We start from the raw sequence: 13,924 nt of genomic DNA, 5'->3' as shown, positions 1-13,924 counted from the left end.
TACAAACACATTAGTTCTATATACAATCACTCAATACATACAATTAATGTATTCTATCAACCGTCAAATTCCATGACACATTCCATTGATTAGTTTCCGTTTGCCTAATCATCATGCATTGTCTACAACAATCACGACTATCCTCCACCGATAGCCCAAAGCAGTTATTTCTAAACAGAAAATAAATGCACAATGGATATTCAATCAACATTTCATTTCCTCATTTCTCACAATTAATTATCCCAATTAATCAAACAATGTAATTAGGTCGTTATCCAGAATTACCATTTCAACCCTTAGGTCCCATTTTCATCAATGATTCAACATTTATTCCATTTCTCTATGCCAAACATGCATCTAGGTCTATTATGAATAAAACCCCAACTTTTGTAAAATTGCACAAAAGCCCCAAACTTTCACAAAATTACCAAACCAACCCCAACATCTCAAAATACCAAAATTTAAAGACAAAATCCATAGAGAGGAGTAGGATATCCCTACCTCAAATTCGGAGCCTCAAAGGAGAAGATGACAAAACCCAACATGCTCCAAAACTCGAAATTTTCAGATTGAAAAGTAGCCCTCGACGATCAACAACTTTTTTGTAAAGGCCAAAGATGAGCAAATCACTCCTACTAGATCAAAACCTAGAGAGAAGGTTGAGTTCTAGAGTGAGAGGCTCAACAATGGTGTTTTTAGAAAAGTAGGGGAGAGAAGAGAAAGTGAAAAAGTGATTTGAAAAGTCAAAACAAGGAACTTAAACCCAGTCGGCCCGCTCGAGCGTAAAACACTTCGCTCGAGCGTCACTCATAGACTCCCGCTCGAGCGCCAACAATCCCGCTCAAGCGGCGAATACACACTCCCAGAACTTCTGCAGAACCAGGTCTCCGCTCGAGCTCCCAACTCCCCGCTCGAGCGGCATTCACGTAACCCCGCTCGAGCGGCCAATACCACGCTCGAGCGTCCAATACTGCACAGAAAATACTGGATGGGTGCAATCCCCGCTCGAGTGCCAACATCCCCGCTCGAGCGGACAGGCCAAAATCTGGGCAACTAGTTTGGGTTTCTAAACTCAACCAACTTGTAACAAACCTGCCCAACACATCCTATAACTCAAATACGAAGTAAAAAGGATGCAAACAAGATAATAAACAACTACCCACAACCACGGACACATGTCCGGATCACTGTACAACAAGGGTAAACCCGGGATCGCTATATTTGGCGTTCGAGTGTTGATCTTGAATCTGGTGACGAAGGCATCCGCTAACTGCTGCCACCCCTCAATACTCCCCTCCGGAAGCCTTTCGAACAATTTTAGGCCCAGTTCTCCTAAGATTGTTGGGAATATGAGGCACATCAAGGCGTTATTGCGTTGGTGTCCAGCCATTACTTGCCGGTAATGACTCACGTGCATGTACGAATCCGTCTTGCCGTCGTACAAGGTGAACTTAGGCTGGTGGAATCCGATAGGGAGTGGTGTACTCTCAATTTCTAGAGACAGCGGCATAACTGTGAGTCTCGCCAGCTCTTTGTCCACAAGGGCTGGGGCCACCACTCTGGGCACTGGCATTGCCACTTCTTTACTACACCAGATTTGGGAACTTAGCCTCTACAACGCCGGCAATCGCTGAGTCTCTTTACGGTGTGCCCTCTCCTCCAACACATCTCTCAGGTCTCTGGAACGGGCTGAAAAAGAGTATCGCGACGTCGACGATGGGCACGAGGGACGGTATGTGCTGTCGTGAGTGAGAGATTTGCCCTCCTGTGGGTTGGAGTCCCTAACCCCATAGCTCTTGATGATAGAGAGAGAATGCGTCCTTCCTTGGCGACGACTGCCAGAACGAGGAGACGGGGTGCGCTCACTGAGGTTGCCCTCTCTAGCAACAACCTTTCTCTTGATCTGGCGCTTCAGCACCTCCATTTCAGCCGCCATCTGGCAAATGAGGGCATCCTGATCTTTGAGTTTGTGCTCCAGGTGCTGTGCAAGCAAATCTCCCCGCCGCCGACGGCCCTCTGGGCTCTTCGAGCGATCAGTACTCCTTGCGCCTTTGTCTCGCGCACCTCTCGAAGAAGTCTCTAGGCCCGCCATGGCTGGAATGTTTGGGGGGCCGTCTCTCCGATGAATAGACTCTGGTGTGACTACATCGACGACGGACAGTGGAGTTTCGTCGTTGTTAGCCATGGGAACGGTCGAAAAAGCTTGAAGAGCAAGGTTTGTGTATCAAAAAACTTCCCACAGACAGCGCCAATTGTACGGAGGTGAAATATCCTTTGCTTTCCGTACTCCTTGAGCTCAAGCTTCACGTAACGTCGTCTGACCTAGAAACAAAGAAACGGTGAGCTGCCCGGCAGTGTGTTGCCGGATAGACTCTCCGACGATCAAGTCAGATCACTTAAAGAAGAAGAATGTTGTTTTAGAGAGAGAGAGAGAGAGAGAGAGAGAGAGAGAGTTTTTTTGATAGCATACCCCCAACGTTCTCCTCCTTTTCTTTTTCTAGGCTGGCCATGCAGCCTCAGGGATTGTGCTACTTCTGTTGTCCTTCCCTAGACAGGTGGCAGTGCTTGCCTCTCATTACCTTACGCGTGTAAAGGCCAAAAGCTCCGACGGTATGTAAGGAACTGCCAAACGGTATTGACGCGTGCCAGGAGTGGATTTCCCTTCCGTCACGCCATTGGTCCAGGTGGCACACTCCACCGAGCCGTCAAGACCGACCTGTCCCTTAGAAGGAAACGCAGCCATGATCAACAAGGCCAAGCCGTAGGATGTCAATCCCCCCGGACTGCCTGGCCATGTACCGGACAGGCCTTTACCCCGGTCCAAATTCATTCCGAGCCATGCTTTGCTCGGTCCAGTCATACCAAAGCCGATTCAGTCGAATGCGCAGCCGAATCACAGCTCGGTCTGGCTCTACGCACAGTTCCAAGCTCCGGTCGACAAATCGCTCGAGTCACAGCTCGGGGAATCACTCTGGCCGAGCAAACGCTTGTCCGTCATAACCCGCGTTATTTGTAGCTCGGTCGTACTTGCTCGGCGCAAGTCTCCCTCTCAAGACCTGTTTGGTAACCATTTCGTTTTTAGTTTTCAATTTATATTTACAAAAATTTTAAAAACTGTCAGAAAAACTTGTTTGATAATTTTTTTGGTTTATAAATAGTTGTCTTAGTTAGTAAATTAGAGAGAAAAACGTAAACTCAAAAAAAGGAGTTTACGTTGGTTTTTAAATAAAAATTTAAAAATTTTACTAACAAATTTTTTTTTTCAATTAATTTTTTTCCAATTAATAGTTTTTTTTTCAATTAATTATTTTTTCCAACTAATACTAGCTGAGGGGGCAATTGGTAATGCTACTTTAAACCTTGGGGAGAGGATTGTAATTTCTAAAATATGAAGGGTGTCAATGTAATTTATCCAATGAGAGTAAAATTTGTATTTAAAAAAATTAAAAAGGCTAAGAGGTGAATCTGTAATGAAACTTTAAACCTCAGGAGGGAGATGTAATTTTCAAAAGGTGAGGGGGAGAACTGTAATAAACATAAATCTCAGGGGGTGTCAGTGTAATTTACCCTTATATTATTTATTATCAAATTATAACATGACAATACTATTATAATATTTGTCATTGGAAATACTATCAGTGTGTTTGATTTGAGTTTTTTGAATTAAATTTTTTGAAAATTGAGTTTTTTTATTTTTATATATTTTTTTTGTTTTTAGTGAATATTTTTAAAATTTTAAACATTTTTTTTTACTTTTTTAGATGCATCTTTCTTAGATATATCTAAAAAGTAAAAATTGTGAAAAAATATTGTAAAAAATTAATAAATACATAAAAATATAAAAAATGTACTGAATTTTCATATTTTTTTTTAAATTTTTGGTATTTAGTGAATTTTTAAAAGATTTTTTTTCATAATTTTTTTATTTTTCAAGTATATTTATGTTAGATATGTTTAAAAAGTAAAAACAATTACTTAAAATATTAAAAAAATTTAATAAAATAAAAAATATAAAAAATAAGAAAATATATTTTTTTAAAATATATTTTTTAAAAAGAGAACCAATCAAAGTGATTAGAATCAGAACAAATGTTTGGTTTGTGTTTGAGAGATGTGTTTTAGAGATAAAAAGTACGAAAAGTTGTTTGGTTTGATTTTTTTTAAAAAAATGTTTTGAAAAATTATTTTGAGAGAGAGTTTTGAAAAAAGTGATTGATTTGATGTGTGTGAGAGAGAGATTTATTTGGAAAACTTGTTTGATTTACAAGTTTTGAGAAATTTTTTTGAGAAAATTTGTTTGGTTTGATTACTTTTAAAAACTTATTTGTAGAGAAAATTTTTCAAAATTTTTTTAGAAATACAAACCAAACGAACCCATAGTGGCAGCATCACAAGTCAAAAAATATTTACATTATTTTGATAATATAAATTTTCTATGTGCATTGTACAAGTCTTTTTTATATTTAATGTAAAGTCCTTTTATGTGTCAGAATTGGATAATTTTTTTTATATTTATAATGTAATTATTATCTCAGTGTACACTGATTTGTAATTTATTTAAATTTTAAAAGAAAAAAAAAGATTGAAAAAATCATTGTGCAGAGAGAGAGAGAGAGAGAGAGAGAGAGAGAGAGAGAGAGAGAGATAATTGGGGTTTTGACTATTCCGACGCTACAGAGGTCCCAGGTTTCATGTCAGGCGCGCATGCCATGGTTAACATATTTCACTACCTTGATTCTCTGGATTGGATATGAAATATGTAACATCTAAAAATGAAAGTGGGAAGATAATATATTACAAGATATCAAATAGATTACGTATATTGTGTTATTATTTACATCATGTTTAGTTACGATGAAATAAGAAGAGAGATTGTTTTTATCTTTAGATGATAGATATATTTAGGAATATCTATTTTAATTTGATTTGTTAGAGTGCGCTTATATTTGTTCGAATAAGATAAATTTTACTTGATCTGGCACTTACATGAGTGGTGTAGATTATATTTTGATCATCTAACCTTTCCGATCCAAACTCAACCTTATATAATTAAATATATATATATATATATAAATAAATAGTATATATGTATATATATAATATAATTAGATATAAAAAAGAAATACTACAAGTTTGTGGTTTTGTTTAAATATAGATGAATAATAATCCTAAAAGTCTTACGGTTTATATATATGAAAATAAGAGAAATTATTTAGTGTGTTAAGAATTTAAATGATTCCCAATTTTCTTAACTATTTGAAACGTGGTTGGGTACCTGTAGGGGTAGGAATGTGGTTGAAAAATTTCACTTGTAATAGGGTTGGGGCTAGAGCAGGGGCGGGGATGGAGTCTATCTGTGGAGGTGGAGGTGAGGGGTGAAAAACCAGCCCCATGGCCATCCCTAGCTATATCTGATGGTGGGGATACACATTTTTTTTTCTTTTTTTGTTACAGGAAAAATCATTCCACTCTCCCGTAAGTTCAAGGCAGCGCCCCTCGTAGAGATTACTAAGGTGTCTTGTTGTCTGTTCTAAGTAAGAGATTATAACCTGAGAACTTATCATGATCCCTCAACACAAGTTCTGCTTAAGTTAGGATTTCGAACCTACACCAAGTGTTATAGTAACAACAACTTGAAACTTAACCTGCTAACCAATTGTGCTACACCCAAGAGATTGACCCAAAAACTTTCGAACTGCAGATCTAGGGTCTAAACCCCCAAGCCTTTACTAAGTGCACTACTGTCTTAGGTTGAGATATACAATATCATGAGAAGTAATATTGTATATCTCATTTTGCATCATATACTATCTGGACTCCTTATATGCAGAACAACCAGACACGGGATATAAGAAAAAAAAAAAAAAAATGTGAGACTCATCTCATTATATTTGACCCCAGTCTCATATCTGACCCTTATATACGATAAACAATCAGGGCCATAAGGTTTTAGGAATTTAGTTTATATTTTCAAAATTTATTTGAAAATGAATTTTTATTGATTTTTTTTTAATTGTTTTGAAACTTTTAGATAAATCAAGATTAGATGCATCTAAAATTAAAATATTAAAAAAATGAAAAAAAAATTAGCAATGCATCCTCCTTATAATTGGAGTACTTGGTCTTTGCCAATCCCCTCTATCCGTACGATTCGTACTCTATCTATGGGATTCATAGTCAATTGGGATTAACAATCAATTGGGATTATATTGCAAACAAATAATTCTAGCAAGTCCTAGTCACTATTAAACTCGATTACATGCTCTATTTCTGAAAGCAAGCGAGGCCTAAGAAAGATCCAAGGCCTAAGAAAGATCCAAGATAATTTCCATTCCTAATTGAGACTTCTAAGTGCTATTATTATGAGGGATTTGGTCAGAACCTTTATTATTAGTAGCTTGGGCCTTTTATCCCACCATTTAGATTGGCCGTGTTTGGGATTGGTTTATTTATTTATTTTAAAAAAAAAACTAAAATAGTTAATAAAATAAAGTATCACATTCAAATCACAATCATTTTATTTTTTCTTTCACAATTATCAAATCAATTACAAAAAAAAGAAAAAGAAAAAGTCAACCACCTTCTCAATCATAATTTTTTTAGCCAGGCTAAAAAACTAAAAAATCAACTAAAATAGCAAAGTTTTCAAACGAAGCCATTGCTTAAGTGATTTTAAAATTTAGAGTCATGATAGAGACCCCCTCTAATCACCACCCCCACAACCCCCACATATACATGGCGGGTGGTGATTGGAGGAGCAGGAAAAAAAGAAAAAAGAAAAAGAAAATGTAACCAATGAGAGAGAGAGGGGGTCAAAGGGGGTGGGGGAAAAGGGGGCATGAAACATTTTTGTAAAATTTAATAACTTTTGATTTGCATATCTAATTTTATAAAATTTATATTTTTAGAATTCTATTGACAAGATCTTTCAAGATTCATGAGTAATATGAAATTCTGAGGAAATAAATTTATAAAATTTCACTGACTTGGTTATTGAAATTTCACTGACCATCCAAGATTTTACTAACATGACTTGGTCATTGAAATTTTATTGACCAACTGAAATTTCAATGACCTGACATGGTCATCAAAATTTCATTGACCAATCAAAATTTCACTAACTGACTTGGTCAATTATTATTATTATTATTATTATTATTATTATTATTATTATTATTATTATTATTATTTATTTTTAGAATTTTGTATTTATCATGGATCTTGTTTTACAGATATTAATGAAAGGACTTCAAATATATAAATTTTATTAAAAAAAAAAAATAGAGATTTAGATAAAAAGTTATAAAATTTTGAAATTTTCAAATGAGTTAAAAAAGTTATAGAATTTTATCACCATGTATTATGGAAAACCTAAACTAAAGAGAAAATTCTGTAGTCCTTATCCCTCTAAAAAAATATCACTAGAGATCTTAAACTAAAAATTCAAAAAAAAAAAAAAAAATTTAGTAAAAATAGCCGAAGATCTGAATAAAAATGCACACAAATTTTTGTTCAATTTTTTTTTTATTTATAGCATTTTTTTAAAATAATTTTATCCAATTTGTTTTACTTTTTAGATGTATCTTAATTAGGTGCATCTCATAATTACAAAAAAATTGATTATTCTATAAAAAGATTCACTAAAAATAAACCAAAACTCTTGTAAAAACAATTTTTAAAATATAAAACCAAAACTCATGTAAAAGTATTTTAAGATAGGTGAAAAGTATAATGAAATTATAAAAATTTAACCTTTTATAGTAGTATTTATTGATTTAGCATAATTTAATTTTATATTTGATTTAAAGCTAAATTCTAACCTAAATGAGACAAATCAATGGAATGTTGTAGTCAATAAGCCAAGAAACTATCCCTAACTTAACGGTCATTTTTTTTTTTGTAACGAACTTAATGGTCTTTGGCAAGTACGAAAGTGCACTAATTTGTTTGGTGTAATTTTTTTCAGGTCAAAAATTGATAATTAAAAAATAAAAGGTAAAAATAAAATTATTTTGGGAATAAATTATTTTAGTACTGCGAAAAGATGCGTAGAAAAATAGAGAATGATGTGATAACTTATAGGCCTTTTTTGAAAAGATGGTTAAAAGTCAAAAATCAACTTTTAACTTATTTTGGGTCACATCATCTCTTTATTTTTTTTACATGTTTTTTAAAAAAAATTCAAAAAGTCAGTTTTTAGTCAACTTTGACTAAAACATATAGTTATCAAACGAGACTTTAATTTAAAAATAAAATAAAAGTTAAAAGTATCACTCTCTCCACTTTTAAATTATTTACTTTCAAGATATTAAGATATTTTTTTGTCTCCTAAACTATAAAGAGTTGTCCCAAATATTTTGCTAGCAACTCTCAAAATAAATAAAAAATAATAATAATAAAAATTATAAACAAGCTTGTGGCTTTGGAATTAGTTTTGAGACTTTATAAATTTATTTTATTTTATTTTTTATTTTTTTTAAATATGTGTAAGAGTGTTGAGTGTAGCTTCAGTTTGAGCTGGTGAGAAATTGTACCTATGGCTTTCCTCTAGTCTTAGATTGGATTAGAAAGTGTTGTTGAACTCGTGGAGTCCATCACGAGTCCTTCGATAATTTAAATTATTCAATATGTAAAATTCGTCGAGTATTATATGACTGTAAAAAATCATGTCGATCGGATATTGATAGACATGATCAAATCAGTTTTGTATAAAAAAAAAATAAACAGTGAAAAAATAAACGATTGACAAAAAATTGATCCGATGAGATAGTTATTAATATCCGATCAATGTAATCTTTTACAGATATGTAATACTCGACCAGTTCTATACATTAAACGATTTAAATTATCGAAACGAGACCCGTAGTGAGTCCTTACTGGCCCAACAGCACCAGACAGCCCCTACTTAAACCCCAATCTCATTAAAAGACTTCAAAGCATCTTAAGAAAAATTTATATCTATATATATAAAAACAAATCACAGAAATCACAAAAATAACAAGGCAATATCATTTTTGTAAATAAAAAACTATCTGTATAGGCATTTTGCCACATCTTTCTTTACCTAAATTTTTTATGGAGTAATTTCAGTTCACTGACAAGTAATTAAAAATATAAACTTTTTCATGATTTTGTAATAATTTTATAGCAACCCATTGACAAGTAATTTTCCCCTTTTTTTTTAATCATTTTCTTTTTAGGAAAAATTACATTTCAGTTTAACGTTTCAAAAATAATTATAAAATCATAAAAAATTTGTAATTTTAATTCTTATTAATACATTTTTCACTGATTTATAATTATTTTTCTGAAAACTACTGATTTGATATTTCCTTACTTTCTTAACCGTGAAAGTGAAGGGCATATGGTCCCGAAATTCAGGTTCATGGGAATATAAAAAGAAATCAGCGGCTGGATCTAACAAACAAAAAGTAATTCGTCCGATTTCTTTAGTTGCAGCTATATTAAACACCCAACCAATCATGAAAGAGACTCTCATTTTGTATTTATAAATACATTTATAATTATACAACAATGCTAGAGGACCACAATTTTTGTGGTCACAATGGCTCAAAACTGTCAAAATGACGTCGTTTTGGCATGTTTTGCACTCAAAACGACGTCGTTTTGACAGTTTTGAGCCATTGTGGCCCCAAAAATTGTGGCCCTCAAACATTTTTCATAATTATATGATAAGAATAGTGAGTCTCATATCATTGAATGTGTAACTAATACAAAATTAATACTGATCAAATCATATCGTTATAAATTAAATTATCAAATATTTATAAAAGTCTCAAACATTTTTCATCAACGACCTATTCATCATACCACAGCCCTTTATTGAAACAAGGAACAACCTTTTTAAATTTTCCATTACAAAATGTCTAATAGAACTTGATCAAATTGTTATTCAAGTTGAAGCCGGCAAATAATTTAAAAAAAAAAAATCACATAAATAAAATAAACAAATTTATAACAAATAAATAAGTGAAGTGGATGAATTCAAATTGCAAACTATGGCCGAACGAACACATACTTGACTTTTATTTTTCAATTATTTAATATTCTTTTCCATAAAATAAAATTATATATATATATATATAAAACATTGGTATACAACTAAAAATTAGACTCAATTTTCAAACCCAATGATATGACAATTAATTAAAATATTAAAGATAGCATTTTTGCTTATTTTTTTTCTAATAATTAACTAATTGTATCACTTATACATCATTAAGTTTAGAAAATAGATTTAAAAAGTAGAATTGAATATTATTTTTCAAAAAGGAAATACCTCATCTTCTGTTTTTTAATCTATTTTTTTTAATAAATCGATATGCTATTTGGTTTGTCTAATCATCATCGTCTCTTCCAAATGTCAACAAGATTCCTATAATTTCCACCGTCCGATCCGTACACACCAAGCCTCTATAAATATACATAACTCGAAAGTGTGTGATTCACTTTCATATACACGAAACTCATATTGAAGGAAAACCCAAAACTACACACACACAAAAAAAAAAAAAAACAAGAAAAACAAGAGGAAGAAAAGAGAGTAACACATCATATAAGCGATCTTTTGGGCATGGCAGATGAATTTCAAGCTGGGGTTTGTGGTGGAATATGGTGGAATTCGCCTAGAAGCTCACTTGGGTTGTTGTCTCCATGTTCGGCCGCCATTAATATGCAAAGCTTTGGATGGCTAAGTCCTCCTCCTACTGGTACTGATCATGAGCAGTCTGGTTCAGTTTCTGATGAACTAGTAGTGTTCCAAGACATACAAAAGCCTCATCAGAGGGAGACTTCAGACTCCCGTGGTGGCGGTGTCTTGATGGATTCAACCTTGCAAATGATGGGTGTTGGCCTTTCATCATCATCATCATCATCATCATCAGCAACAACACCAGAATGGAAGCAAATTCTACTGTGAGTATATTTTTATGTAACATAACATAATAATATTCTTTGTAATTAATGTGAATTATTGTTGAAGTTTTAAATCAAAATAATAGGCCTCATAGTGCTATAACTTCCACTACCAAGTTAGTTTGATATTCTTATGATTTGTTTTCAATGTAATCATTTGAAAAGTGAAGTCAATTTCATCAATCAATTCTCTTTGTTCTTATCTTCTTCTTCATTTTTTTTTTCTTTTATTTTATTAATTTACTTATTTATGTTTGCATTAATTAGTGGAAGTGGAAGAAGTGAAAGCAGTTATCATTCTTCTATGCTTCAAGAAGACATGGATTGTCCTCAAATCAAAAAGGAGTGGAGGAGGAGTATGAATTTGAAGAGCTTTTCTGATTCAACTGTCAATGAATTCAATCAATTGAATCAAGGTTTAAACTCTGCCACAAGCTCCAACAACTGCACAGTGACTGCCAGCTTTCCAATGGAATCAGCTTCATATGGCTGCCCTTCAAAATTGCTGCAAACTCTATATGATACTGATTCTACTCCACAGAGATCTCTATTTGACAACCGGTCCATCAACTATCTGTCTAACACAAATTACCAGACTAACTTCAACGAAATTTCACCGTCGTTGGCAAATTTGTCTACCCTACTAAGGCAACAACAACCCATTAGTCCTTTAAACTTAACAAACAGCTCACAGTTGTGGAATTCTAGCTATTTTCCTTCAACACAAGCACAATTCCACGCATCAAATTTCGAAGAGAAGCCGAGTTTCCCCAATATAATTGCAATGGTAAATAAGGCGATTTTAGTTCATAATAATCAAAAAGTTCATAAATTGCTACATGGGTTTTGGAACTGAATTTTTTTTTTATATATATATATGTTTAAATTCTAGTCTAATAAAGAACTAGTTCAAGACTCGGGTTCAGTGGTAAAGAAAAGGAGTGGCGAACCTCCATTCAAAAGACCGAGAATTGAAACACCATCACCATTACCAACTTTTAAGGTACGATACTTTTAACATTAATACTTTTTTGTCCAAAGAAATGGATGAGAAGTTGTACCTTTATTATCCCAGGTCCGCAAAGAGAAGCTAGGGGACCGGGTAACTGCTCTTCAACAATTGGTTTCTCCTTTTGGAAAGGTAGTAATTTGGAATTTTCCTTTCTGCGTTTACAAAGAGTAATTTTCTTTTTGATATTATCGCTTAAGGGTTAAGGCTTGTTTGGCTTAATTTCAATCGTGTCATCATTTCAGACCAATACTGCATCTGTTCTCCACGAAGCTATAGAATACATCAAACACCTCCATAATCAAGTCAGTGTATGTTTTAAATTGCAATATCCTCATCTTCTTGCTTGAACAATTGGCATATATTGAAGGCTTCAAACTAAACCTTGCTGAAAGAAAAAGGAAAATTGAACATATATTATAGTTCTTAAGTACTGCTGAACATTTATCTTTGCATAATTCAGGTTTTGAGTACTCCATATATGAAAAATGGACCTATTCATCACCAACAGGTAAAAATTTAAAGTTGTCTTCTTTTCAGATTGAAAACTAACCCTACCACACAACACAAGTAAAAATACAATATTATGGTGAGTAATTCATTTATTTTGCAGACTTGTGAAAAAGTGAGGGACTCTGAAGGGCCAAAACAAGACTTGAGAGCCCGGGGACTTTGTCTTGTACCGATATCAAGCACCTTTCCAGTTGCCAATGACACTACTGCTGATTTCTGGACATCAACAATGTTTGGAAGAACATTCAGATAGAGAAGAGAAGAGAAAGCAAAAGAAATTCAAGCAATTAACTCAATTTTCCATTACACCAAGTTTGGATACGGTAAATGAGTAATGCTATAGAATGATTAAATTATTGTACCAAATCATTTGACGTGGCATTAATATAGTAATAGCATTATTCACTCACCCAAAATTCCACTTTAGAAAGAGAAAGAAAAAAAATAAATAAAAAGCAAGGAAAGCTTGGAAGCCACATTGATGTACTGAAGAAGACCTGAACAAAAGCAAGACAGAAAAAAAGGAGAAAACAGAAAGAGAAGTGACCCCTCAAAGAAAAACAGCCAATGCTGGGCCAAGCTGTAGTAGGCAGGCTTGCAGATGATTAGGCACCTCTTTAGGATTATATTATGTTATTATCACTTTAAATAACCAATGTATTATATAGTTTAGAGGTGGCTTTTGGAACAGGAACATGCGTTAAATTTAGCTGAAGTTTAGATTAGTTTAGAGGGTAATTGTTGTTTAGTTGAGCTAAATTTAGCACAAGGTGGGTGATAAATAAAGGTACTCTTGTTCCTGTTTCTATATGTATTGTAGGGTTGGCGGTACAATACATATAAAAAATGATTTTTATTTGAAAAAAGAGATTATTATTGAATTCAAGAGCAGGAATGAGTGAGTGTGTTTGTGTGGAGCTCATTTGATTGGGTCTGTAGCTAGCTTTTGTTTATTTGTTTGGAATGTGGTAGTGGAAGTCAGAGGCGGCCCATTGTTCTTACTTTTAGGGTTTTTGATATTTTTATATAGAATTATAAAGAATGCTATCTTTATTTGTGGTTTATTTATTGTTAATCGAAACACCGACTATTTTGTCTCGTAGTTTTGAAAATGCCAATATCATATTAATTTAGTATAAAAATTATGCTTGTGAATTATTTTTCAATTTAAAATCCATCCACGTGTGCGTTTGAAAACGCCAGGCATGCATTGTGATTTCTATGGAATGGCCACATTGAAAAAGATTCATTAACAAGTAAATATAAACAGAAACAATCCTAAGGTTGGTTTGGTGAAAAATTATTTAGCAGTTTTGCATTGCCACCGTGACATGTTTATGTGATGAACTAGGTGACCAACCAATTAATGCAAAATTCGACCTTTTTCTCTGTCAATAGAACAAAAAAAGGATATGGAAATCATTTTTGAACCAAAACTTATAGAAAAAATAAATCATAATAGTTAAC

At 33.3% G+C, this 13,924-nt stretch overlaps 1 protein-coding gene across 2 annotated transcripts; it reads left to right on the top strand.

Annotated features, from left to right (window-relative positions):
- Positions 1 to 10,469: 10,469 nt before the first annotated feature.
- LOC114259868 (transcription factor bHLH112) lies at positions 10,470 to 13,345 on the top strand. 2 transcript variants are annotated; one of them, XM_028199912.2, is made up of 7 exons: positions 10,470 to 10,935; positions 11,203 to 11,722; positions 11,828 to 11,938; positions 12,011 to 12,076; positions 12,190 to 12,249; positions 12,408 to 12,455; positions 12,558 to 13,345. In XM_028199912.2, the coding sequence occupies exons 1-7, from the start codon at positions 10,595 to 10,597 to the stop codon at positions 12,708 to 12,710; spliced, it is 1,299 nt and encodes a 432-aa protein (XP_028055713.1). In that variant the 5' UTR covers positions 10,470 to 10,594; the 3' UTR covers positions 12,711 to 13,345. The 2 variants fall into 2 exon arrangements, with proteins under 2 accessions (XP_028055713.1, XP_028055706.1); XM_028199905.2 differs by having other exon boundaries at positions 12,190 to 12,255.
- Positions 13,346 to 13,924: the final 579 nt, after the last annotated feature.

The sequence above is a fragment of the Camellia sinensis genome, chromosome 9 (assembly GCF_055761805.1).
Source record: "Camellia sinensis isolate YWXY chromosome 9, ASM5576180v1, whole genome shotgun sequence".
In the NCBI taxonomy this organism is placed as follows: Eukaryota; Viridiplantae; Streptophyta; class Magnoliopsida; order Ericales; family Theaceae; genus Camellia; species Camellia sinensis.
This window is presented reverse-complemented; position numbering and strand designations above follow the sequence as displayed.

Excerpts from the sequence above, each read along its gene's own strand:
- LOC114259868 (XM_028199905.2), top strand. The coding sequence starts at position 10,595 with ATGGCAGATGAATTTCAAGCTGGGGTTTGTGGTGGAATATGGTGGAAT. Across the intron at positions 10,936-11,202 it reads GAATGGAAGCAAATTCTACT|TGGAAGTGGAAGAAGTGAAA; the intron begins GTGAGTATATTT and ends TGCATTAATTAG. Across the intron at positions 11,723-11,827 it reads TCCCCAATATAATTGCAATG|TCTAATAAAGAACTAGTTCA; the intron begins GTAAATAAGGCG and ends TTTAAATTCTAG.